The sequence below is a fragment of the Triturus cristatus genome, chromosome 11 (assembly GCF_964204655.1).
Source record: "Triturus cristatus chromosome 11, aTriCri1.1, whole genome shotgun sequence".
NCBI lineage: Eukaryota > Metazoa > Chordata > Amphibia > Caudata > Salamandridae > Triturus > Triturus cristatus.
The window spans coordinates 580,180,217-580,208,199 of record NC_140594.1 but is presented as its reverse complement, the minus strand read 5'-3'; the positions used below and the strand labels follow the sequence as shown (position 1 = coordinate 580,208,199).

The 27,983-nt window shown below is 49.5% G+C and overlaps 1 protein-coding gene across 3 annotated transcripts in view; it reads right to left on the bottom strand.

Annotated features, from left to right (window-relative positions):
* REEP4 (receptor accessory protein 4) overlaps window positions 1-25,949 on the bottom strand; it is a 112,075-nt gene extending 86,126 nt beyond the window's left edge. Inside the window, exons 1-2 of one of the 3 annotated variants that reach the window (XM_085633812.1) lie at window positions 25,752-25,949; window positions 11,272-11,309 (exon numbers count right to left, since the gene is read on the bottom strand). In XM_085633812.1, coding sequence (XP_085489938.1) covers window positions 11,272-11,303 — 32 coding nt within the window. In that variant the 5' untranslated portion in view covers window positions 11,304-11,309; window positions 25,752-25,949. The remainder of the gene's footprint in view (window positions 1-11,271; window positions 11,310-25,751) is intronic. The other 2 variants (XM_085633813.1, XM_085633814.1) reach the window with 2 other exon arrangements.
* Between the last annotated feature and the right edge of the window lie 2,034 nt (window positions 25,950-27,983).

The following is a 27,983-nucleotide window of genomic DNA, read 5'->3' as shown; positions in this document are numbered from 1 at the left end:
ATATAATTCTAGCTGTATGGATGTCGTACAATAATAGAAAGTCACTCCAAAGCAAAAGTGCAGCCGTCACTCTTGCTTCATGAGCGCCCTATACCAATATAGCATGTCACCCCTCAATGGTCTTTTTAAAGACAATATAGCTTGCATTTATTGCAGCTGTGCCAGACAATGCACGGGGGTCTGGCAGAATGGAAGCCGAGATGCCTGGCCTCTGCCCCGGCGGGAGGGGTTAGACACCTGCCGTTTCATCTATTTTCTCGGGCACCCCCTGTGGCGTAGTCATTCCCAAGGAGCAAACGAGGAAATTTTAGGTAAGCAGCGTCAAGAAAAATAAAAGCCCACAAAAAGAACCGTTCGATTTGAGGTCTACTGTGGAATGTCACCGTGCATCCCTCACAAACCCCAAAGCTATGGTTGTCATCGCTGCTTAAACTCAAAAGAAGTAATTTTAGATCCGCCCTTTAAGCGACAACCCCATTTCTGGCATTTTTAATAAATGTAGGCGCATATAGAGTTACTTTTAACTTATACCATTAGCAATCAGGTTAGCTTACCAGCTATGTATGCTGGCCAAGTATATCTGCTGGTAAAATGGCCAAGGCGCCTGGTGCATATGCGGTGTATAACCAGCAAATATAAGGCTCGAATACTCACAAGCCTGGTGGCATAGGTGGTTAATGCACTTCACAAAAATGTGTGTTGAAATACCTGGTTACAAGTTTGAATCCTGCATACTCAAAAGGGTGAACTTGTCTTCCTGTGAAAAATTCGTATACCCTGCATATCATAGGTTTAGAACCCACGAGAACAACTAGTACGAGAGCTGTGCGTTCAACATGTTTGTTTTTTTACAGAACCTTGTGCAAAACAGTAAATAGTTCACTGTTCTCGAACTCCTCCAACCGCCCGCAAGGTATAAATGTGAAACCTTTGAAGACTAAATTTCTTCAGAGGTCAATAAAATCAGTGCCATTCACCTGGTTAATAATTAAACCATTATGAAGTGGCAACAATAATTCTGTATGCACAGAGTGCAACATAATCATTATTGGTATAATTGTATATAAATCACCTGCATATATTTGGTACTTTGCATATAATGTGCATTCAGTAGGCATGCTGTTTTCGGACTATACAGATACAGGACACAACACAGCTTGGGAAATTTCTTAGCAGTCACAATCCCTCCGAGTAGGTTTGCGGACCCCCAGGGGTACCAGACCACCGATTAAGAACCACTGCTCTAGGAAACCAATAGAGCACTTTGGTGCTTATGGAGGAGAAACACAAAACCTGGACAGAGGTCATCACTACACTACACCCACCAGCCGCACACCAGAAGAGCACCCATCATGAACACAAGGAGAAATATATTCCTATTGCCTCTCATTTGCATCATGCCCTGTAATTCATTTTGAATTCAAGAGCTCAACAGTTTGCTCAAATGAAGCTACCCCTCAGAAATAGTTCGCAATGGTATTGCCTCCAGTTCCTGGAAAAGGCAAAAAGACCTACATATTCTTCTGAGCCTAAAGACACCATCAGACTCAATCAGTCAGAGCTGCATACTCCAATATCTTAAACAAGAACCCTACAGAAGTTCACCCCCATGTTGAAACAGTATGTTAAATAAATATTAATACAAAGCAAAGAAGAAAAAATAAAATATGACCTCCAATACATTTTTGCCCCCCCCCCCCCCCCCAAATCCCACCCATTTGCAAAGAAACCCAGGGATAATCACACTGCAGAAGCTGCACACAATTAATGTCTTGAACACTACCGACGTCCATCACACAGGACTACTGACCAGACTCCGGAATGTGGGGATTACTGCAAAGTCTTGGTCTGGATAGTCTAATTCTCAGCTAACTCAAACCACATCACCCTTAACAACCGGCTCTCCGATTCAGACATTTAATCTCAGCAACACTGAACCCTACCCATCTTAGTATCTCCCCGGCACCAGGATACTGTTATAGGTGACTGATAGGCTTTACAAGTGCCCCCATATACCAGTATATTACATCATCTCTTTACTACAATAAACCTCTCATCTTTACATTCAGATATGATTGTGTTTTAAGGCCCATCCCTCAAATCTATGCAAGTGGTCTCCCTGAATTGATTAAATGCTTTGGTTTCAATTAGCAAATTAAGAGCTCACCGCCAAGTTCCAGACTATCAATGATACCATGCACACAATACGTGTCCCTGGATTGTTCACCAAATAGAGAAAAGGTACTCCCTGGGGATTTATTTTATGTCTGGGAAGAGGGGGAAAATCACGAAAATAATACAAGGGTTCCTGCTTGACCTGTATGTCGGTAAAGATGGCTTTCAGTGCCTAATGTCTCGACCAACAGCAGTTCAAATACCACAATATGGAATAGAATTTCTAGGTTTTTGTTTAATTTATTAATTATTTTTGTGTTAGCTCATTTTTCAACATCATTTATAGTTGTGTTTATCCATACAGATATTTAAAAAAAGTTTGTTTTATCAAAAATACATATATACAAACGATAAACAATATATTCTACACTAATATACACACACTTTACATCATAGTATTTACTATGTATTTCCCCATATCTTAAATCACTCTTCACTTCAAACACCACACAAACAAATTCACACTGCAACCTCTCATTCTTACCCCAGCCTGAACTCACATACACCTTATAGAATATTCGGGAACAATCTCCAATTTCTTTTGCTGTTGTGGACTGGGGTTTTCCAAACATACAGTCGACATACGTTTCGGTGGTATCAGATATAATATACTCTAAGCCTAAGGTGTATGTGAGATCAGGCTAAGGTAAGAATGAGAGGTTGCAGTGTGAATGGGTTTGTGTGGTGTTTGAAGTGGAGCGTGATTTAAGATATGGGAAAATACATAGTAAATACTATGATGTAAAGTGTGTGTATATTGGCATACAATATATTGTGTTTTTGGTTTGTATATATGTCTTTTTGACAAAACTGAAACTTTATTTTTATATCTGTATAGATAAACACAACTATAAATGATGTTGAAAAATAAGCCAACACAAAAATCATTTATAAGTGAAATAAAAACAAATTCACTTCCATATTGTGGTATTGAAGTGCTGTTGGTCGGAACATTATGCACGGAGAGCCATCTTTGAAGGCATACAGGTCAAGTGGAAACCCTGGTATTCTTTCCTTGATTGATCACTGCCAAAGATCAGACGACTTCCATCTTAAACTCAACCTAGACAAAGATCTTCAGATGTGGAAATTGGCCACCGACAAGACATCACAGCCAGGCCATAGATCTCGGACCAACAGCTCCCTCAGACACATTAAACAGTCTAGCAATAAGCCTAGACACAGCCATTACTCTGGAACCCCAACCTGCACTGAATTATTTGAGGAATATTCTAAAAAAAAAAAAAAAAAAAAAAAAAAAAAAAATGCTCTCCATCTTGTTTACAAGAATGAGCTTTACCTACGAGGGCTGAATTTCCAAAGAGACAAACTGCAACAAGTTCAAAATTCAGCAGCCTTGATGCTCCTACAGCTAGGATCACAAGTCCCCCAGCCCTCTTGACTTTGCACTGACGTCTACTCTCCCACCAGATCACTTTTAAGCCACTATGCCCAACGCACCAAGGTCTCCCAGGAACCATAGCAAAGTACCACCAAAAACAATTCCTAATCCACCACTCTAGAGGAAGCCTCTGCGTCACTCATGTGCCATGCTTCAACCAAACCGACTTGAAGGTTGTGTCTTCTCAGTCTAGGCCAACAAGCGGTAGACTCCTCACCCCATCCAGATAAGGAATTTACAGAACCACTCTGGGTTCCAAAAGGTAAAAAGCAGCTCTCTCAACCGTTAGACCCCCCCTGCGAGATCACTATGAAATAACAGCTATCCCCCCAAAAATCATCTTGCTCACTGGCAGAAACGAGGGAGTAATCGCTCACCACGCTGCGATTCACAACCATTTATATTAAGTTTTCAAAAATTAAATAAATCTATGTCAAAATGTTTTATCCCTCTCATATACCTTACTAATTTTGGCACGCATAACAGCAGCAGCAAGCTTGCCATGATAGGACCCGGCTATTTAGCAGGACCTTAAAACACCAGTTTCAAGTGCATATCAGTGCACCAGTAAGCTACACAAATGGTAGATAACACAACTTACACCATGACAGAACACATTATTGAATGCCCTTTAAGACACATCCGTCTGCAGGCCATTCCGCTTTAGTGAAACAAAACAGAGGTCTGTCTTGAAGGAAAAAGCTTGCTCAAAGAACCCAGAGACAGACTAACAGTTTAACTAAAGACATGAAACCTGGGTAACCATATTAAACAATGTAAATACAATCACTTTGGTGGGTTTAGTTTAGAGATTCCACCTATCCGTATTTTGACCAAAGAGACTTATTCCCCATCTCTGTCCCTGCTTGAACTTCATTAAACACACACACACAGAAAGGTCACTGTACCTTATTCTTTTCCGACCAAAGTCCTTGCTAGTCCAGTACTGGAACACAGCAGAACTTTGAACATTTTCATACACGTTTTTGTTAAGTGAAGTTCTAAAATTTGAGAATATTTGTAACTTTTCACTTATCTATGTGAAGTGCGGGAAGCCAATAAAAGGCTTCGTTGTAAAGGGTTTTAAAATATGTGTTTTTAGCTGAAGAAGGGGGCTGGTAGGGAATGTGGCATGGCATGTAGGGCACAAGTTAGTTCCATGAAAGTTTGAGGGATGGGGCTCTCACCCGAGTGCAGCAGAAGTAGGGGGCAGGGTCGCTATCCCATGGTACTTATGCTACCTGTCCTTTAACCAATACAATCTTCAAATTTCTAAATATTAATTTCACTGCTCATTATTCTGCTAATATGGTTGGTTTTTGGGATAAATGTCTTAAAAAAAATACACATGTACCTTTACGAGATGCTCTTCACAACCATAGTAACTATGTTGAGGAGCATTTCAATCCGGGTACAATATAAAAACATCACAATGCTACTTGTCACAATGTTAATTACACACATTACATTTTCAAAACGTAATGTTAAAACATAAATCACCTATTTAAGCACCATGGAGCCACACAATGCACTGTCAAAGCAATTACAATCCAGTCCAATCACTTGACCCCCCTGTTATAGAGCAGAAAAAACACACAGCTCGGTCAGCTAACTTCAACTAAGAACTACAGATCACACCCAATAGTTAAATACGTCAACACAATCATCTTGCAATACACATTTATCTTGATCTCCAGCAAGCACTATCGGGATCCCTACAGTGCAGGCGAACAAAAATCCTTCAAAGACAAAATCACGGCCTTTCCTCGTACATTTGATAGGAAGCACCACAGCAACATTCTAAGCATAACTATTTTATTCCATCATTGCTTCAAGATAAAAAACAGAATGTTTTGCTCGTTGCTATGCGTTGTCATGGGAGTGATATGGATCAATACATTGTGCAACACTTACTCCTTAAATACACACATTTCAATGCAGTGGCGGAAAAATGCCGGTATCAGTCTGACACACAGGCAGAATATGTATATAGATATTCGTATAATATCTCTAGCCAAAAGTAAGTGGAGTGAACAGGGTCATATACCACACACTTCAATATCCATTCATAAAGAACATTTCCAAAGGGGTGCACCGCCCCATTGTTGAAATAATTCACGCCATACAATTCCATTTACAACACATTCTTAAATGTTTGCTTTTTTAACATTGCATATTCAAATTACTTACTAATATGAACCCAGTTTAAGACATTAGAAGGCACTAGATGCATTGAAATTCAACCACTTTCTCTTCTTCTCAGTCAGTAAGGACATTTCTTGGGTTTCCAAATAACCACCAATTATTAAACACATACATCAATCAACCTAACCTGGTCTTGGAAAAGTCAGGTTGTAAATCGATATTAGGACATGACATTTATTTGCAATGCATCTGGAAATTTCTTAATCGAAAAATAACACAATTTGAGTGATTATCTCAAAGAAATTGTAGAGCTTTAAATAATTTATTGATAGTGTTCACTGCATAAAGGATTAGTTACAATGTATACAAGTCTCTCCTCCCTCTGAGCAAGCTAAGCAGAAGCTACTAACCCACAACTGACAACGTCTCAAAAAACAAAACATTTGGGAAATAACTTTTTCCGATAGAGGTTTTAAACTCTGCTAGAAATTTTTCCTTAACCGAACATAATTTAGGCTCGCCATACAATAATGTGGTTTTATGAAAAAATAGCAAATATTCCACTTGATACAAAAGTATTCTGCTGCTCGAATGAGGGTTACAAAGCAGTTAAAAAGCCGTTCCTGTAGTCTCCGGGACTCAGGACCGGCATCCCCCTAGGGAAACGCCTCCGGGGCAGAGGTGGCTGACCGACTTCCTCGATGTCTTTGGGCTCACAGACCTATGGCGACTAGTGCACCCCACGGGCAGGCAATTTACATTCCACTTCGGGCCACATCACTCATTCTCCCGCCTGGATTATATATTAGCGCCACTACAGCACGACATGGTGATACGGGAGGCCTCGCACCTGGCACGCGGAATCTCGGACCATTCGCCAGTTCTGATACATATCACGCTGGGTCGGGGCCGGGAGGGATTTGTGCTACCAATCAATGCCTGGTACCTCAAAAATGAGGATCTCAGGGAAAAACTGACCCATTCCATGACGCAATACTACGAACAGAATGTCGGATCGGTGTGCTCCTCAATTACTCTGTGGGAAGCCTTTAAAACAGTGCTTAGGGGAGAGGCCTTATCAGCCATCTCAGGAAGCCGTAAGGAGAGGGTGGCACAACTAAACTCCGTAGAGTCTGACCTACGGGCGCTGGAAGAGGCGGCGTGCGCGGATCGTGAACCTGATGCGCAGCATCAGTTGCGACTCAAAACTGTGGAATATAGGGAGCTGGTCACGCAGACGGCCCAAGCGGTGGCCCACCACAAGGCGGGTAGGATCTACGATCAAGGCGATAAAGCAGGTAAACACATAGCTTGGCTCGAGAAAAAACAGAGAGCCATCAAAGTGGTACCAGAAATAAAAACGGCGGCAGGACCTCTGGTTACGGAACCCCGTGAGATCACCGCGGAATTTGCGAGGCATTTCCGACGGGTATACAGTAAAGGGACGGATCGTTCCGAGGAGGACTCTATTGCCCTTCTGACAGATATCCGTATGCCGTGCCTGTCGGATGTCAACAGGGAAGCACCTGAGGCTCCACTCGCCGCAGCCGAATTAGAGCGTGCGATAGTCGACCTTCGCCCGGGCAAAGCCCTTGGACCTAACGGCCTTCCGATCGAGCTGTACAAGCTAAAACCCGATGCCCTTAGTTTACACCTCCAACGAATGTTCGAAGAGAGCAACGATATGGGAATACTGCAGCGAGACCAGTGCATAGCAAATATTGTGGCTATCCTGAAGGAAGGGAAGCCGAGGGAGCTATGTTCCTCGTATAGACCTATCTCGCTACTAAATGCGGAACCGAAATATTAGCGAAAACTCTCGCTAATAGACTACACGCCGTCCTACCCGCGTTGGTCCACCCAGACCAGTCAGGCTTCATGCCCCATCGTAATACGGCTCTCAACATCCGACGCCTGAATGGTGTACTGGGGAGGTGCCCCACCATAAGAGAGGACGCGGTGGTGGTGTCCCTTGACGCCACCATGGCATTCGACACCCTCGAGTGGCCCTATATGATAGCGGTGCTCCGTAAACTGGGCTTCGGCCCCCTCTTTATAGCATGGGTTCGTCTGCTTTACTCGGAACCCTTGGCGCAGGTTGTGGTTAACAATAGGGTCTCGGAGGTCTTCGTTCTAGAAAGAGGGACCAGGCAGGGATGCCCGCTTTCGCCCCTACTGTTTGCGCTCGCCTTGGAGCCTCCCGCAGCATGGATTAGGCAAGACATCTCCATCACGGGGTTGCGATGGGCAGACAGTTGGGAGGACAAAATCTCTCTTTACGCCGATGATATCCTCCTCTATTTAACCAAACCGGGGGAAGTCAATCGTGATAGCCATGGATATATTTGCGAGCTTCGGGGAAAATCCGGGGTTTCGCATCAACTGGGGCAAGTCCCAAATCTATGTCCTTCATGGCAGCCCCCCCAGGCTTCCCAAAGATTGCCCACTTACCTGTGCAGAGGGCGGATTCAGGTACCTTGGAGTCTTTGTCTCACTTGACAAAACGCTAACGTATGAGAGGAACTTACTACCGCCCCTGCGACGGCTTCAGCGGGACTCTAATACTTGGCAGAAACTCCCATTGTCCCTGCTGGGCCGAGCGGCCCTCTTCAAAATGTTTGCGCTCCCGAGGTTTCTCTACGCCCTCCAAAACTAGCCAGATCTGGTGCTGAACTCATATTTCGTGGCTTAAGAGGCGGCGCAGCGGTTCCTCCTCTGGGCAGGTGCACCTAGGATTGCGCTGCATAAGCTCACACTGGGATGGTACGACAGGGGAATTGCCCTCCCGGACATCCGCAAATACTATTGGGCAGCCCACCTGTCGGCGATAAACCAGGGGACATACAGGGACGGCAACGACCCCGGTTACGGGATGGATAGCTGGTTACTCCCGGGTGGGAACTATGAAGTTGCACTCTACTCTAAGCCCGGTAAATACTTGCTTACGGGACCTACAAAACACTCGGTGCAGATCTGGCACGCGGCGCACCGCAAGCTCGGTTGGGCCAACACTCTGACACTGGCAACTCCACTGTGGGCTTCTGAAAGACTGGGCAGCCTAGGACATACAAAGGGGTTCCGGGGGTGGGACCTTGCCGGTATCTCACAGGTCAAGGACCTGTGGGGGCCCGAGGGGGTTAGATCCTTTGCCTACCTACAGGACACGTACGAGTTGGCGCACACTGAATATTTCAGATATCTGCAGATTAGGCACTCCCTTCAGGCCAACATACCACTAGGGACCAGGCCCACACAGGCATCCCCACTCGAGGATAGGCTGCTCGATGGCTACATGCCGGAACATGCCATTTCACTAAACTGATCAATAATCCTCCTGATCCCCTCGAAATAGACGATGAGGAGTGGGTGGAGGCGCTGGCATCCCCGAGGGAGGTGGCGATATCGGCAAGACTTCGACTCATACAACTTAAAATACTGCATAGAGTGTATATATCATGCACAAGACTGCAGGCAATGGGAAGGGGGGGGAGGGGCTCTGCAGGCGGGGCTGCGGGGAGGCTGGCTCTTTCTTCCACATACTGTGGGAATGTCCGGGTGTGCGGAGGTACTGGAGGCGTGTGATGTCTTGTATGCAGGAGGTGTGGGAGGTGGACATACGCCCAGAGGCCAAGCGATGCCTTTTGAACATATGGGAACCCACGAACTTACCTGCAAGGGGGAAACTCTGGGTCGCACTTGGGCAAATGGTGGCAAAGAGAAACATCGCGCGCCTGTGGGGGGGGCATCGGCTCCACCGAAACTGGCCGATTAGCAAAGAGACATGGACTGGTGTATGCTGCAGGAGAAGACTGTGTATAGGGTGCGGGGGTGCCCTCGAAAATGAGGGGGGGGGGGGGGGGGAGTGTGGTCAAAATGGAACACATTCAGAGGGGACATATGTGAGCCTCCGCAGGCCCGCCGGTCCGGCCTGGGAACCACGGCCTGAACGGACACTGCTCTACAGTTTTAAACAAGTCTTACTGGCCATAATATGTCGACACCTGTAACCAGAGATTTACTGATTATGATGTATACGAAGTGACCAACTTGTTCTTTTGTTGCTGCAAAGTAAAAAAAAGATTTAAAAAAAATAAATAAAAGCCGTTCCCAGAGTGTGACCCAGGACTATTGCAATAGTGAGGGCATCTGATGACAAGCCTGTACAGACCTTGGCAGAAGAGCTGGAATACATGCCAAGCAATTTATTGGTTGCACATGTCCCTTGCAGATTACACGTATGTGGTATAGGATTCTAAAGACATTTTTTCCAAGTAGGAGTATGCATACTTATACTCTCATTCCCTGATCTGCCAACACAGAAAACGTTTTCACTTTGTAAGAAGGGTGTGAGGTTTCAGCGCTTCAGTGCCTAAAGAGCCTTGGAGGGGAAACAGAATGGGACAAGGAAAGTGGGAGGGACAGGGCTTTGAACCCATCGCAGCCAGAGACTCCTCTCCCACCCTTCAGAAACCACAAAACAAAAGGATTCTGGTCCCGCCTCGGTCTCAGGAAATATGGAAAACCTTTAAAATGTACTATAGGGCTGAAGAGTTGGCACTCACATGATTACTTATCTCCGGCTACCTTCTATTGCGCTTTCCGTGCAGTAAAGTCTATATCCCCCTGATCCCCCACACTGCCTCGTACTTGCAGTGGTCTGAACTATGACAATATGTTGTTATTAATGGTGTAACTATGATACTCTATTGTTAGTGAATTTAGAATTGTTACTGAATGTGATATTACGGATCTTTACTACTCTACTTGCTGTAACTCTGTAAAAGCGCTCCGATACCTGCAAGGGTCAATTTTGTGCCATTATAAAACTATTAAAATAAATAAAATATAAGTTGTCTAACTCACATGCTGGAAAGCTACTCTATGTAGGGCTTTCCAGTTCATCCTCTCTTCATGGGTGACCGTGGGAAGAGAGCAGATATTGTATGACAGCATTACAACATGTGAGCTGGCAAGTCTACATTCTTCATCACTAATATCTGTTTACACCATCCTTTTTAACTCAATGGAGGTACAACAGGATCCATTGTAGCTTGTACAGTCTCTAATTTTGAAATATACCTGAATTTGGGTTTGAGATCCAACAAGGACAACGGAAGTCAGCTCAGTAAATTACCCTAAATCCACACATATTTAATCCTGTTATTTCAGTAACTAGTATATTTCACAGTGCCTTTAATTTTGTCCCACTGCACTCTGCCCTATTCCAACACCAAACCAATGAAAGCACTCGGTTACAGTGATGCAATACTGATCTGCAACGCCCAGCTATTCCAACCTCGGAAGAAACAAAATCTTCGAATTCACCTCATTATTGCCCTGGTGTACCACTAGGGTTCACATATAGGTTTGTAACAACTCCTCACTCCGGAATTATCACCTCTTGCTGGTCCAAAGATTATTACCAAGTACTGCTCTGATAATCTACTTCTAATTGGAGAAACAGCTCTCCTCTGTAAAGGGCTGCGAAAGATGTTTTGTACCCGTCACCAACCAGGCAATTACTGTTATTGTGGCTAAAAAATACTTACATGACCATTCGGGATATCAACGAAGAAACCATTGTGACCTTAGAAGAGAGAAAAGAAAATAATGCACATTAGAGATAAAAAGTACATCAAGAGTTAATTTAGCCATGACTTAGGACACGAGCAGGTGTACGAGATCAGAAAGACAGACCAGGATTATAAGGTTAGTGAAAAAGCAGAGAGAAGGTCAGCGCACTGGCACAGGAAGGAGGCAGATTTATAGGATCAAGAATGGAAGAGGTTTACAAGCTTAGGACACTAGCAGAGTAAGTGGGGCGGAGTACATGGTCAAACGATCAGCAAAAGAAACAAGCATGTGCACAGAGTAAAACAGCAGCAGGAGTGGGGAAGGTCTATTTTATCATTTTAGTTTTATAGCGCATTTATTAAATACAAATGCAAAGGTAAAGAGGGCTGTAAAGGCAATGTATTGGAGAAGCGGGACAGTAAAACTTGAGAACTGTGAAACAATAAAAAGGTGGTTGGAAAATGAAAGACTGATCCCAAAAAAAAAAAAAAAAAAAAAAAAAAGGAGAGTTCCAATGAAGATGAATGAGAAAGAACGGCAAGCGACAAGAAGAACCAGGAGCAAGGCCCTGGGATCAGAGAGCAATAACAGCTAGGGCAAGAACGGAAAAGCAAGTACTTAGGGCGTAAAAAATTGTAAGCAATTTCAACAGAATGTGATGCAATATGGAGGGCTTTGGAGTGAGAAGTAGGAGAAAGAAAAAAAGAAAACAGAAGATAAAGTAGGGAGCAAAGTTTTGTAAAACTTTGAGGAGAGAATGATTAGGCAAGCAGGTATTGGAGAAAGAAATTACTGTGAGCCAGCCATGAGAAAAATGACTCCAAGAAAGCTCTTTAGCTGAATCAGCAGTTAGGTATATTCGAATGCAACACTAGAAAACTTGGTATCGGCAAATGTGAGTTTACTGGAAATTCGTGTTGAGGCATGACAAAGTATTCAAAGTTTGCAAACAGAAGTGGAGAAGGATACAAAGTTGGGGTATGTGAAAACTAGTACCTAACAAGCATTGGCAAAGCTAAAGCATCTCACAAATTGCAAAGGGCTGCAGAGCTATTGGCTTTGCCATACTTTTTTTCCTAAATAAAAAGGATACATGTGCAGCAACAATCTTGAAATTATTTTTCTTAAAGGAAAAAAATAACATTCTTTTTACCTGTGTGACTGGAGTAAGGCCTGCAGGTTCACTCATTTAAAGTTCCACTGCTGTGTGCTTGACTAACCCTTGCCCTACAGCGAGTTGGTGTGTAGTGCTGCACAGTGCACGTGTGATGTGCATGTGCTGGGTGTATGTATGTCTGTGAATGATGCAATACAGGGATAACGCAGTATTGTGCAGTGTGTGTAAGTTAGATGCATGTGCTGGGTGTATGTGTGCCTGTGAGTGATACTATAAACGAAGGATGTAGTTCTGTGCAGGGCGTATATGTTATATGCATGCTATGGAAGCGTATGTGCCTGCAAGAAGCACAATACATGGTTGACTCTGGGTTCCATTTTGGGAGACCAGGAACTACATGATGAAACATGAGAAGAGGTGGTGGAGCAATCCCCCTAAATGATGTGTATTGCTGCATTCCTGTGAGCTGGGTGGGACACACTGAAGAGAGGGAGAGCCATGCTCCCCCAGTACACTTCAAAGGGTGATTTTTGATTCAGAGACAGGTCACAAGGAAGGAGCCTGGGTACATCTCAGGAAGAAGATGAGGCAGCTAAGAGAATCACAAAGTGTAGGGCCGAGGCCCTGGGCTAACCTTTTGATATACATATCAATGTGGCTGACATCCAGGTGTGAGCTCCCAATCACTCCCATGGCCTGTGTTGTGGGGCTATCAGCTTTGGAGTCGCTCCTACTGTGATACTGCTTTCTGGAGAAAGACAGGGCAGAGGAGTGTGCACTTCAATAGGAAGAAGACTCCCAACATAAACTTCAAAGACTCGGACTCTAAATTACATCTGCTATCTGGAAATAGACTATTAGAAGGGAAGCTTGAGATTACAAATATGGTCAACCGTCAAACACCCAGTCAGACTGTGCGAGGAGGAGAAGCTTTGCAAGACTTCTGCCTGTGACCAGGACTGGGGGGGCCAAACCTGCTAGTCTCCCAGCTTGATGAGGGGACATCACCCAGGGAATCTAAGATCACCTGCCTTGGAGTACCAGTGCTTGCCGGCTTGCCATGACCACTGTGCCCTTAAAGGAAGAGGAGAGTATTGGAGCGAGGTTCCGTGGAGAATTCTGTCGTGTGGATTCCCTTATGAAGATTCGAGCAGATGGCTGTTGCACCAATGGAGTCATTGCCCATGTGCATGGAAAGTCAGTTACCTGTGTATGCCAAAGGAAGGCCACGACTGTTGCTATGCCAAAAGGGTCATCGTCTGTGTGCAGTGAGGAACTGGCGGCCCTGTATGCTAGAAGGAGCCGCCATGAGTAGATTGCAGTACTGAGAGGGCCGCAGCCCATGCCATGTGCCAAGAGGGGCTGCCGTGAAAAAATGTCCTTTATGAGTGAGCCAACAACCCTGTTGCTAGAAGGGGCCACTGTGAAGAAATATATGCTGGGCCAATCGGGTCGAAGCCCATCCAACCCCACCTTGGGAAGGACCAAAGAGCTAACCCAGCTTGGAGGAACCACAGAAGTACCTCCAGTTGCTGCAACTGCACAACCGCGCGTGAGGAACTTGAAGTTCACCAAGTGCAGACGCCTGGGCTGCGTGCAAAGAACTTACTGGAGACAGATGATGCAGTTCTAGCGCCAGCAAAAGGAATGCACTCAAGGACTCTGGTCACTTGGATATTAATACTGATTAAGACTGATTTTGAGCCAGTCAGCCCAGGGGAACATGCTTGCTAGATAGTGCTTTGGCGCTGGAACACTTGATTTTAATACAAAGTTGGAGAGGGACTCTTGAGACTGACTGGTGGGGATTGACCTGAGTGTTGTCTATAGTGAATGGGGAATAACCACTACAGATAGGAGGGAGTGGGACTCAGGGAACCGCCTAAGAAACACTAGAGCCCTGACCTCAAGGGACTGAGGAAGTTGTATAACCCTTTGTAGTAGCTGTAAAATAAAAATACTTTATTTTCCATAAAGCAAGTATTTGACTGGACAATCATTTATTGCTGCTGCTAGTTCATTTGGTTATAAGCCTGTGATCACACCACTGTATCTACCTACCCTAAAGAAGCCTTGGACTGCTTGATCCATACTACCACTAGGAGCCAAGTGCTTAAGGAGAATTAGGCCCAGTTGCTCAGGACCCATAGTAGGATGGGCCCCGGGACATCATGAGTATAGACCACAGCCCTCGGGCCTGGGCTCAACTCTTGCTTGATCCCTGGCCTTCTGAACAGGGTTCTGAGAAAGCCATTTCAAGATATATGGGACACATGAGCCTGCATGCGCTGTATTAAGAAAGAATCATTTCAAAATGGCCGTTTCATCTGTGCATGCATCTGCTATATCCATCTTCAAATGATTTTTCCTAAATAAGAAAAATCATTTTACAATAGTCGCCTGCCAAAATCGTGGCAGACAGCATGAGGGGGTGCAAGTGGCCGTGAGTAAATTTTTAATGAAGAGGTGGGGTGCAAAAGTGCCAATAAGAGACAGGGAGCTAAAAAAAATAGTCACTCACACACTGGAATGGAAAGCAGTGGAAGGATACAAGTCATCCAATCAAAACACAGGGAGGTCAAAATGCTACTTGTGCAGGACTAACACTAAAGTAGGGAAGAGAGACATTCAACTGAGAGCACGGATCTTAGACAGACACGAAAGCAATTGAATTGTTAGCAGGGGGAACATACACGAAGAAGTATTTACAGAAATTTTGTTAGGGCCAGATACTAAACTATGTGAAACACCAAACTGGGATGGGTCTCTTGGAGAGTGCAAGTTAAGCCTACACTACACCAACTCATGTTACCTTGGAGTTCATTGTTACCAACTATTGCAACCCCATGAGTTTAACAATGAAGTGGCCAAGCAAGTCTTGTATTTAGACCTCCCTCTGTGACCGCATCTCTCCAGCAAAACAAGCCCTCCCAGCCAGAGAACTCGATCAAAAAACTGCTTCACACAGCATGCTATCCAGAGAAACTGGATCTTTTTTCCTTCAACTAAATAAACAATGATACACCCACAAGGCGCCATCTAAATAAAACCACTTTTCAGAAAAAGCTGAATCAGCATTAACTTTAACTCAGTACAAGGAGCCAAGCTTATCGACAACCAACTTGCATTTAGGAGAATGGTAAAGGACCAGCTGTCTCTAAGCACGTCACATTGTTTATGCTTTGGTGCCCACTGAGGGGAAAAACATTACTCTGGACCTACCCTATCCACCCAGTGCCACTCTATCGCAACAGAGGGGCAAGCACAGCCACAAGTTAAGTATGTGATGAGTGGATTGTCCTTCACACAAACAACAACCAGTACAACCTAATGCCTCAGGACTCAATGCCAATTCTTACTAAAAAATGTAAGGGAATATCTTCATACACAACAGTCCGAAGACGGTAAGCAAGCATAAATACATCTCAAGCATCTTACACCTCTGACACCCATGCTTAATTAAAGCTACAAGATCGCAGCAAACATTTGGAACACCCCTACAGATCTCAACACACAAAGGCCACTATAAACCCACAGTATGCTACCCGCGCACAACAAATGGCATATTTTCCTATTTAAAGAAAGTAATCATACACAAAAACTACTGTCCCTTAAAAGATCCAACCACATTTCCATCAAAATGTTGCTATAAGTTCACTGCAACATGTTTAGAGCACCTTGCCATCCTCCCCACCATGCAAGTTCACACTCTACAAACTCACAATCTATCAACCATGCACAAAAAATACAGAGAAGCCTCTTATTCAACCACTGTGTAGTGTTTCGGGCATCATGATGGGTGTTCGGTGCAAAGCACAGTACAAGAACAACAAGCATTGGCATAGCCAATAGGTCTCGCTTTTGGGACCTAATAGGTGTTTAGCCATGCAACACTTGATGTTGTTTAATCAAGGATATTGTGCTGGATAACTAAACACTTATAATGTCCTAAAGGCGAGACCTATCGGCTATGCATTGGGGGGCCTTATAAGTGTTTAGGTAGAGCTATTGACTTTGCAAATGTTTCCAAGCTGTGCAGTAGAGAAGTGTGGCTGCTGTGCAGCATGATGAGAAGTTGTAATTAAAAAGTGTAAGAAGCATTGAGTGATGCTGTGGTGGCCTAGAGTGATGCTGTGTGGGCCTCGAGTGATGCTGTGCTAGGGCTGCCTGATGCTGTGGTGATGCTGTTGCGCTGCAGAGGGATGCTGTGGTAGCATTTAGTGATGGTGTGGTGGTACTGAGTGATGCTGTGGTAGCATTTAGTGATGCTGTGGTGGTACTGAGTGATGCTGTGCTAACATCTAGTGATGCTGTGCTGCCCCCCCCCCGAGTGATGCTGTGCTGCCCCCCCCCCCCGAGTGATGCTGTGCTGCCCCCCCCCCCCCCCAGAGTGATGCTGTGGTGGGGCTGCCTGATGCTGTGGTGGATCGGAGTGATGCTGTGGTGGATCGGAGTGATGCTGTGGTGGCCCTGAGTGATGCTGTGGTGGCCCTGAGTGATGCTGTGGTGGCCCTGAGTGATGCTGTGGTGGCCCTGAGTGATGCTGTGGTGGCCCTGAGTGATGCTGTGGTGGCCCTGAGTGATGCTGTGGTGGCCCTGAGTGATGCTGTGGTGGCCCTGAGTGATGCTGTGGTGGCCCTGAGTGATGCTGTGGTGGGGCTGCCTGATGCTGTGGTGGATCGGAGTGATGCTGTGGTGGATCGGAGTGATGCTGTGGTGGCCCTGAGTGATGCTGTGGTGGCCCTGAGTGATGCTGTGGTGGCCCTGAGTGATGCTGTGGTGGCCCTGAGTGATGCTGTGGTGGCCCTGAGTGATGCTGTGGTGGCCCTGAGTGATGCTGTGGTGGCCCTGAGTGATGCTGTGGTGGCCCTGAGTGATGCTGTGGTGGCCCTGAGTGATGCTGTGGTGGCCCTGAGTGATGCTGTGGTGGCCCTGAGTGATGCTGTGGTGGCCCTGAGTGATGCTGTGGTGGCCCTGAGTGATGCTGTGGTGGCCCTGAGTGATGCTGTGGTGGCCCTGAGTGATGCTGTGGTGGGGCTGCCTGATGCTGTGGTGGCCCTGAGTGATGCTGTGGTGGCCCTGAGTGATGCTGTGGTGGCCCTGAGTGATGCTGTGGTGGCCCTGAGTGATGCTGTGGTGGCCCTGAGTGATGCTGTGGTGGCCCTGAGTGATGCTGTGGTGGCCCTGAGTGATGCTGTGGTGGCCCTGAGTGATGCTGTGGTGGCCCTGAGTGATGCTGTGGTGGCCCTGAGTGATGCTGTGGTGGCCCTGAGTGATGCTGTGGTGGCCCTGCCTGATGCTGTGGTGGATCGGAGTGATGCTGTGGTGGATCGGAGTGATGCTGTGGTGGCCCTGAGTGATGCTGTGGTGGCCCTGAGTGATGCTGTGGTGGCCCTGAGTGATGCTGTGGTGGCCCTGAGTGATGCTGTGGTGGCCCTGAGTGATGCTGCGGTGGCCCTGAGTGATGCTGTGGTAGCATTTAGTGATGCTGTGGTGGTACTGAGTGATGCTGTGCTAACATCTAGTGATGCTGTGCTGCCCCCCCCCCCGAGTGATGCTGTGCTGCCCCCCCCCCCCCCAGAGTGATGCTGTGGTGGGGCTGCCTGATGCTGTGGTGGATCGGAGTGATGCTGTGGTGGATCGGAGTGATGCTGCGGTGGATCGGAGTGATGCTGCGGTGGCGCCGAGTGATGCTGCGGTGGCGCCGAGTGATGCTGCGGTGGCGCCGAGTGATGCTGCGGTGGCGCCGAGTGATGCTGCGGTGGCGCCGAGTGATGCTGCGGTGGCCCTGAGTGATGCTGCGGTGGCCCTGAGTGATGCTGTGGTGGCCCTGAGTGATGCTGTGGTGGCCCTGAGTGATGCTGTGGTGGCCCTGCCTGATGCTGTGGTGGATCGGAGTGATGCTGTGGTGGATCGGAGTGATGCTGTGGTGGCCCTGAGTGATGCTGTGGTGGCCCTGCCTGATGCTGTGGTGGATCGGAGTGATGCTGTGGTGGCCCTGAGTGATGCTGTGGTGGCCCTGAGTGATGCTGCGGTGGCCCTGAGTGATGCTGCGGTGGCCCTGAGTGATGCTGTGGTGGCCCTGCCTGATGCTGTGGTGGATCGGAGTGATGCTGTGGTGGATCGGAGTGATGCTGTGGTGGCCCTGAGTGATGCTGTGGTGGCCCTGAGTGATGCTGTGGTGGCCCTGAGTGATGCTGTGGTGGCCCTGCCTGATGCTGTGGTGGATCGGAGTGATGCTGTGGTGGCCCTGCCTGATGCTGTGGTGGATCGGAGTGATGCTGTGGTGGATCGGAGTGATGCTGCGGTGGCCCTGAGTGATGCTGCGGTGGCCCTGAGTGATGCTGCGGTGGCCCTGAGTGATGCTGCGGTGGCCCTGAGTGATGCTGCGGTGGCCCTGAGTGATGCTGCGGTGGCCCTGAGTGATGCTGCGGTGGCCCTGAGTGATGCTGCGGTGGCGCCGAGTGATGCTGCGGTGGCGCCGAGTGATGCTGCGGTGGCGCCGAGTGATGCTGCGGTGGCGCCGAGTGATGCTGCGGTGGCGCCGAGTGATGCTGCGGTGGCGCCGAGTGATGCTGCGGTGGCGCCGAGTGATGCTGCGGTGGCGCCGAGTGATGCTGCGGTGGCGCCGAGTGATGCTGCGGTGGCGCCGAGTGATGCTGCGGTGGCGCCGAGTGATGCTGCGGTGGCGCCGAGTGATGCTGCGGTGGCGCCGAGTGATGCTGCGGTGGCGCCGAGTGATGCTGCGGTGGCGCCGAGTGATGCTGCGGTGGCGCCGAGTGATGCTGCGGTGGCGCCGAGTGATGCTGCGGTGGCGCCGAGTGATGCTGCGGTGGCGCCGAGTGATGCTGCGGTGGCGCCGAGTGATGCTGCGGTGGCGCCGAGTGATGCTGCGGTGGCGCCGAGTGATGCTGCGGTGGCGCCGAGTGATGCTGCGGTGGCGCCGAGTGATGCTGCGGTGGCGCCGAGTGATGCTGCGGTGGCGCCGAGTGATGCTGCGGTGGCGCCGAGTGATGCTGCGGTGGCGCCGAGTGATGCTGCGGTGGCGCCGAGTGATGCTGCGGTGGCGCCGAGTGATGCTGCGGTGGCGCCGAGTGATGCTGCGGTGGCGCCGAGTGATGCTGCGGTGGCGCCGAGTGATGCTGCGGTGGCGCCGAGTGATGCTGCGGTGGCGCCGAGTGATGCTGCGGTGGCGCCGAGTGATGCTGCGGTGGCGCCGAGTGATGCTGCGGTGGCGCCGAGTGATGCTGCGGTGGCGCCGAGTGATGCTGCGGTGGCGCCGAGTGATGCTGCGGTGGCGCCGAGTGATGCTGCGGTGGCGCCGAGTGATGCTGCGGTGGCGCCGAGTGATGCTGCGGTGGCGCCGAGTGATGCTGCGGTGGCGCCGAGTGATGCTGCGGTGGCGCCGAGTGATGCTGCGGTGGCGCCGAGTGATGCTGCGGTGGCGCCGAGTGATGCTGCGGTGGCGCCGAGTGATGCTGCGGTGGCGCCGAGTGATGCTGCGGTGGCGCCGAGTGATGCTGCGGTGGCGCCGAGTGATGCTGCGGTGGCGCCGAGTGATGCTGCGGTGGCGCCGAGTGATGCTGCGGTGGCGCCGAGTGATGCTGCGGTGGCGCCGAGTGATGCTGCGGTGGCGCCGAGTGATGCTGCGGTGGCGCCGAGTGATGCTGCGGTGGCGCCGAGTGATGCTGCGGTGGCGCCGAGTGATGCTGCGGTGGCGCCGAGTGATGCTGCGGTGGCGCCGAGTGATGCTGCGGTGGCGCCGAGTGATGCTGCGGTGGCGCCGAGTGATGCTGCGGTGGCGCCGAGTGATGCTGCGGTGGCGCCGAGTGATGCTGCGGTGGCGCCGAGTGATGCTGCGGTGGCGCCGAGTGATGCTGCGGTGGCGCCGAGTGATGCTGCGGTGGCGCCGAGTGATGCTGCGGTGGCGCCGAGTGATGCTGCGGTGGCGCCGAGTGATGCTGCGGTGGCGCCGAGTGATGCTGCGGTGGCGCCGAGTGATGCTGCGGTGGCGCCGAGTGATGCTGCGGTGGCGCCGAGTGATGCTGCGGTGGCGCCGAGTGATGCTGCGGTGGCGCCGAGTGATGCTGCGGTGGCGCCGAGTGATGCTGCGGTGGCGCCGAGTGATGCTGCGGTGGCGCCGAGTGATGCTGCGGTGGCGCCGAGTGATGCTGCGGTGGCGCCGAGTGATGCTGCGGTGGCGCCGAGTGATGCTGCGGTGGCGCCGAGTGATGCTGCGGTGGATCCGAGTGATGCTGCGGTGGATCCGAGTGATGCTGCGGTGGATCCGAGTGATGCTGCGGTGGATCCGAGTGATGCTGCGGTGGATCCGAGTGATGCTGCGGTGGATCCGAGTGATGCTGCGGTGGATCCGAGTGATGCTGCGGTGGATCCGAGTGATGCTGCGGTGGATCCGAGTGATGCTGCGGTGGATCCGAGTGATGCTGTGGTGGCCCTGAGTGATGCTGTGGTGGATCCGAGTGATGCTGTGGTGGCCCTGAGTGATGCTGTGGTGGCCCTGAGTGATGCTGTGGTGGCCCTGAGTGATGCTGTGGTGGCCCTGAGTGATGCTGTGGTGGCGCTGATGTGATCGCGATGATGTGGTGGCGCCGAGTGATGCTGTGGTGGCGCTGATGTGATCGCGATGATGTGGTGGCGCCGAGTGATGCTGTGGTGGCGCTGATGTGATCGCGATGATGTGGTGGCGCCGAGTGATGCTGTGGTGGCGCTGATGTGATCGCGATGATGTGGTGGCGCCGAGTGATGCTGTGGTGGCGCTGATGTGATCGCGATGATGTGGTGGCGCCGAGTGATGCTGTGGTGGCGCTGATGTGATCGCGATGATGTGGTGGCGCCGAGTGATGCTGTGGTGGCGCTGATGTGATCGCGATGATGTGGTGGCGCCGAGTGATGCTGTGGTGGCGCTGATGTGATCGCGATGATGTGGTGGCGCCGAGTGATGCTGTGGTGGCGCTGATGTGATCGCGATGATGTGGTGGCGCCGAGTGATGCTGTGGTGGCGCTGATGTGATCGCGATGATGTGGTGGCGCCGAGTGATGCTGTGGTGGCGCTGATGTGATCGCGATGATGTGGTGGCGCCGAGTGATGCTGTGGTGGCGCTGATGTGATCGCGATGATGTGGTGGCGCCGAGTGATGCTGTGGTGGCGCTGATGTGATCGCGATGATGTGGTGGCGCCGAGTGATGCTGTGGTGGCGCTGATGTGATCGCGATGATGTGGTGGCGCCGAGTGATGCTGTGGTGGCGCTGATGTGATCGCGATGATGTGGTGGCGCCGAGTGATGCTGTGGTGGCGCTGATGTGATCGCGATGATGTGGTGGCGCCGAGTGATGCTGTGGTGGCGCTGATGTGATCGCGATGATGTGGTGGCGCCGAGTGATGCTGTGGTGGCGCTGATGTGATCGCGATGATGTGGTGGCGCCGAGTGATGCTGTGGTGGCGCTGATGTGATCGCGATGATGTGGTGGCGCCGAGTGATGCTGTGGTGGCGCTGATGTGATCGCGATGATGTGGTGGCGCCGAGTGATGCTGTGGTGGCGCTGATGTGATCGCGATGATGTGGTGGCGCCGAGTGATGCTGTGGTGGCGCTGATGTGATCGCGATGATGTGGTGGCGCCGAGTGATGCTGTGGTGGCGCTGATGTGATCGCGATGATGTGGTGGCGCCGAGTGATGCTGTGGTGGCGCTGATGTGATCGCGATGATGTGGTGGCGCCGAGTGATGCTGTGGTGGCGCTGATGTGGTGGCGCCGAGTGATGCTGTGGTGGCGCTGATGTGATCGCGATGCTGTGGTGGCGCCGAGTGATGCTGCGGTGGCGCCGAGTGATGCTGCGGTGGCGCCGAGTGATGCTGCGGTGGCGCCGAGTGATGCTGCGGTGGCGCCGAGTGATGCTGCGGTGGCGCCGAGTGATGCTGCGGTGGCGCCGAGTGATGCTGCGGTGGCGCCGAGTGATGCTGCGGTGGATCCGAGTGATGCTGCGGTGGCGCCGAGTGATGCTGCGGTGGCGCCGAGTGATGCTGCGGTGGCGCCGAGTGATGCTGCGGTGGCGCCGAGTGATGCTGTGGTGGCGCCGAGTGATGCTGCGGTGGCGCCGAGTGATGCTGCGGTGGCGCCGAGTGATGCTGCGGTGGCGCCGAGTGATGCTGTGGTGGCGCTGATGTGATCGCGATGCTGTGGTGGCACCGAGTGATGCTGTGGTGGCGCTGATGTGATCGCGATGATGTGGTGGCGCCGAGTGATGCTGTGGTGGCGCCGAGTGATGCTGTGGTGGCGCTGATGTGATCGCGATGATGTGGTGGCGCCGAGTGATGATGTGGTGGCGCCGAGTGATGATGTGGTGGCGCTGATGTGATCGTGATGCTGCGGTGGCGCCGAGTGATGCTGCGGTGGCGCCGAGTGATGCTGCGGTGGCGCCGAGTGATGCTGCGGTGGCGCCGAGTGATGCTGCGGTGGCGCCGAGTGATGCTGCGGTGGCGCCGAGTGATGCTGCGGTGGATCGGAGTGATGCTGCGGTGGATCGGAGTGATGCTGTGGTGGCGCCGAGTGATGCTGTGGTGGCGCTGATGTGATCGCGATGCTGTGGTGGCGCCGAGTGATGCTGTGGTGGCGCTGATGTGATCGCGATGATGTGGTGGCGCCGAGTGATGCTGTGGTGGCGCTGATGTGATCGCGATGATGTGGTGGCGCCGAGTGATGCTGTGGTGGCGCTGATGTGATCGCGATGATGTGGTGGCGCCGAGTGATGCTGTGGTGGCGCTGATGTGATCGCGATGATGTGGTGGCGCCGAGTGATGCTGTGGTGGCGCTGATGTGATCGCGATGATGTGGTGGCGCCGAGTGATGCTGTGGTGGCGCTGATGTGATCGTGATGCTGCGGTGGCGCCGAGTGATGCTGCGGTGGCGCCGAGTGATGCTGCGGTGGCGCCGAGTGATGCTGCGGTGGCACTGACTCCGCAGAATAATTCTAACTTTTCTGTGATTGGGGGGCTGGCGAGAAAGCAGGTCTGGCAGTAAAAGGGCTTTGTTACAGAGACCAGGCTGGCCAAGCTATGTAATTGAATCAATATACTGATGAGTTGATGAAACAAGGTTAGAAATACCCAACTGCCTCTTTCGTGGGAATAATAAAATCATTTTGTAAAACGCAGACCTGGGATGCTTTTAAATCAAATGTATGTTTAGACTGCTTATACTGGAACAACGTTCTTGGTTCTAAAAAAAAAAAACGGACTATTCATGCACTGAGCCGCTGCAGTAACGAAACCAGCATCTAGAAATCTAAGACTAATTTTGATTCAATAAAATGCTGCTACAATTGCAATAGCGCCATGAGGTATAGCTTTTGGTCTGCACTGGTGGGCTCCAGAGGCGCCTTCTGATGAGACTTGTTTGCCTCCTTTTAAGAGAGCACTCTAGCAGGGCGAAAGAGACAGCAGTGGCCGCCGACGAAGACGAGTCCGGGAAGGTAACATTTATTTACTTGTTGGAACCCAGGAAACACGCGCATGTAACAATATGACGCCCACAGTCATTTGTAACATGTCATTTTATGGAGTGGGCAGCAGTGTCGGCCCTTCAGGACAGCGGCTGGCTCTGCAGCACAGGGGCCAGCGGGTGTACGTTCAGTGCACACGAGGGGGACGAGAGATGCACAGAGAGGCGGAGCGAGGCGTGCGCACTTGGGCGAGCGAGAGGAAAGCCAGATGGCGCCTCTGCTCGTGCGCGCAACCGCACGCTCTATGCCAAACAAAAAGCTGCGGTCTGCTTTTTAAAGCACCACTCACTAAATGTCTCGCCAGAGCAGCGCATGCGCTGGCTCAGGCGAGACCTAAAAATAAGGATGCTTTGCTGACAGGAATTAAACCAGGAAAGGGCAATTCCAGACACGGTAAGGGAAGAAAACGTGAAGAAAAACAGTGGTCCACCAAGTTGAAAGCCATAGACAGATTAAGGAGAATAAGAACAGGATTGAAGTTATTGTGATGTTTAGGAGTTAAGAAAGTATGGGAGGCGAAGGAAATACAGCATGGATAAAATAAAATCACATCAGTACGATGCATACGGTTTAAAGAACGACACACGAAGATGGAAAGTCTAAAGTATCAGGAGAACAGTTCATAACGGAAGAATATGCATACCAAATAATCCAACATCTGCTGCATAATCTGCAGATTTTGCCCCAGAAATAGTTTCCATCTCAAACCGACCCCAAGTTATTAAAAACACAGCAACATGTACTACAGAAATGTGGAAGGCCCTTTGCAAAGGTTGACTGATCATGCTTATTTTGGTATTTCTGTGTCGGAGTGGTACAAATAAGGTGAAACCTTTTCTCAGAAAGTGTTAACGTGCAGGAATTACAGAATAATGAAGGTATACTAACATAAAATAGGTTGCATTACGCAACATAATTTGCCTTTGATTGCCACATAATGAATTCAACCATGCTGCATAATTTGTTCCTTACTGGTCACATAATTCCAGTGGTTATAAGTATTTAGGAGGTAGGTTAGAGACCCACGGAAAAACAAGTAACACAGGGTGAAATAAGAGAAATAAGAGGCTGGTAAAGTAGAGAGCAAACTAAACGAGTCAAAAAACAGGAATAAAAACACAGCTTACATATATTACCAGGGAACTGGCCCAGGAATGGAACAGGTACATGAGGTCAGCGACCGATATACGAAAGGAGACCAAGAAACGGAGAGATATACAGGGTCAGAAGCCGTTGCCGAAAATGGAAACGCTTTATAGGGCCAAGGAAGTAGTAAAGAAAGAAAAGGTTATATATAGAGATTGAAGACTGGCACTGTTAGAGAAGAAGGTGTTTGGATTTAAGTGGCCCGAACAAGAGGAAAACAAGTAGAACTAGACGATCAACACTTGGGCTTTGCGAGTCCCACAGAAGGAGAGCAAGCCTATAGGGCTGAATAAAGAATACATATTTATATTGGCCTCTTTAAACCAACAGCAGTTCGTCAAGTAAAGCGAGTTGGTGTTTAGCGCCAGGAGACCCGTAAAGGGAAAAGTATGTGTAGATGGTCATTTGACGGGTACAGCCATATTGGGCTAGAGACTGGAAGAGCAAGGGTGCAGACGGTAGTCTGGACCCTTACGATTCGAGTAGAAAGTATAAAGAGAAAAGCGCGTGCCATAGAAAACTATCAGGTTTATATAGGGAAAAGATAGGGGATGAAGGTGTGCGCAGATGTATATGGTTAGTGGCTAAAAAAACATACATGACAGAATATAGTTAAGGTTCAGGGGATCGGAATTACGTGGCCAAGAAATGAACAGAAGAAAAGGTGTATTTACCTACGTGTCAACCCCCCGAATCAGGCAGGACGGTCCAGATCGTGAGTCTCACCTTCGGTCAAAAGAGCTCAAAATATCAGATTGCCAAGACTTTACATCCAAGTTCCAACTGTAACCGACGTGAGGAAGTTCTCAGAAAAGCTAGTTTTAAAACTGATTGGCAGGTTATGGGGCGGTACTAAGAGTGTCTTTGTGTTTGTACTTCCCAGTAAGCGCTGCGATTGGTTAGAAAGGATTTGATCCGCCCAGAAGCAGACGACCCGCCCCTCCCTAAACCTTGCTGACCCGGAAGAAACTGTACCTGCTACCTCTCCGGAAAAGACCTGTCCTCTGCTCCGGAAAGCATGGCCCAGCCGCACGTGGTGTGGAGCCGTAGTCCAGCCAGCAGTCTGTGACGACACAGTGGTATTGTTTGATGCACGGAGACCCCAACTTTGACGCGTGAGCTTTTTTGCGTCAGGTCAGGCGCGGGGACGCTGTAACGTACTGGTCTCTATTGACCCGTGAGCTCGTAGGCGCTGGGAAAAATTATGTCGGAGAGCATTTCACGTAGCCCCGGCCCTTGTTCGGAGTCCTCGCTGGGCTAGCGGAAAAAATCCGCCCTCACTGCTGTTGGTGTAACATAAGGGAATGGGGGCCCTTTTCACAGGCCAATGTTTTAGTGGCCACATCAAAGCAGTGATCTGATTACAAACATCTTGCTTATCCCTCAACTCCGCTGAATTCTCCACACTTAGCTCGGTCAATGCTGGTGGCAAGTTATTATTTGGGAGGGGGTGTCGGTGAATGGTAGATGGGTGGGCTGATACGATTGCAACACGTGAAAAATGATTAGAACTACTTTTAATCAGAGGAGTTAAAGAAGATGGACGCCAAACCTTAGTGCAAAGAGCTTTGTGAGCCCCTCTTAAGATTGATGCCCTGGGCTCAGCTTCCCCATGCCAAAAGCTGCCCCGATTTCATGCTTAATAATGGCCAGGGTACTGTCAGAAAGTGTTTTTTTTTTTTTTTACATATATAGCACGGTCTTGGTTCAAAGACCTAAGAGTGCTTTACAAGAGACCAGGGAGTAAGTTCTGATTAATAGACCTCATAAAATAGCGTGGAGAAAGAGGCAGGCGACTGGTTGGGGGGTTTTAGGATTCAGAGAAGGATGGTATTAATGATAGTAAAGACGGAATATGCAGACGCCCCCAGGATATTGCGGCTCCGATTTGCAAATTTTGCAGCACAAAAATTGAAATTGGGCGGCACAAAAAATGAAATTTTGCGGCATAATTGCGCCACTTTATTTGAATCCTTATCATTTTCAGTCTTGAATCAATGGAAACTGTTTTAGTAGAGTATTCCACTTTTAAATAGGCATATTTAAAGTGTCTTAGAGAATTTGTTTGCTATGTTAAGTCCCCGTGTCCTGTAATGACTGTCGGCAACATTTTTCTCATGTTGCTAGCAGCCAATCAGAGAACTTGCGGGACTGATTTCCCCAGGGCCAATCATAAGACACTCTTGCAAGCCTCAATGCACCCCTGCTCGGTCCCAAAACAAGATAAGAGGGGATGCGTCGGTGCCCAATGCTGCTTCAAGTTTACTCTTGCACCAGAACAGGAGCCAGGCACCCCTACCCTCACCACTGGCATCAACCCTTCCACTCTCCCGCCACCGACCCTGTTTACAAGCCTACACCATGGTTTACTGTAATTCGATTCTCTCCCGGCTCCTGACAGCAATAGCATCATCAGACAGCCAAGTTCCGGCACAAAATAGCATGTCCAAATTTAAATCACTGAGCAAATTAGCAATTTCAAAATTATTACTCACAAATGGGCTGACAGTAAATCTGCATAGTTAGCCTTAGGCTCTGAAATGTATTTAAACAGAATTGTGATCTGCACTTGCCTCTGTGCTCTGCCTTCCTTACAGATGGCTGCAATCATTGTTCTCATTTGGTGTGAGATTCTGCTGGGCTTTGGCTGGTTATCTGTTCTACTCAGTGTCTCTTAGAAACAAGCATTTGCAATGCATATGTCTCGCATTTAAGAAACTCTCATAAATGTGACACCAATTGCATTACCATTGCTTGTTTGTAAAAGCGCCATGCCGCGGGAGTGAGAGCAAAAAGAAAAAAAATCGATTAACAAAACACCAATCTCAACAAGGAAGAAACTCTTGAATGTGTCAATTTGCTAATGCGAGGTGTCCCCTCTATAGAAGTGAGAACTTCAAGAAGTC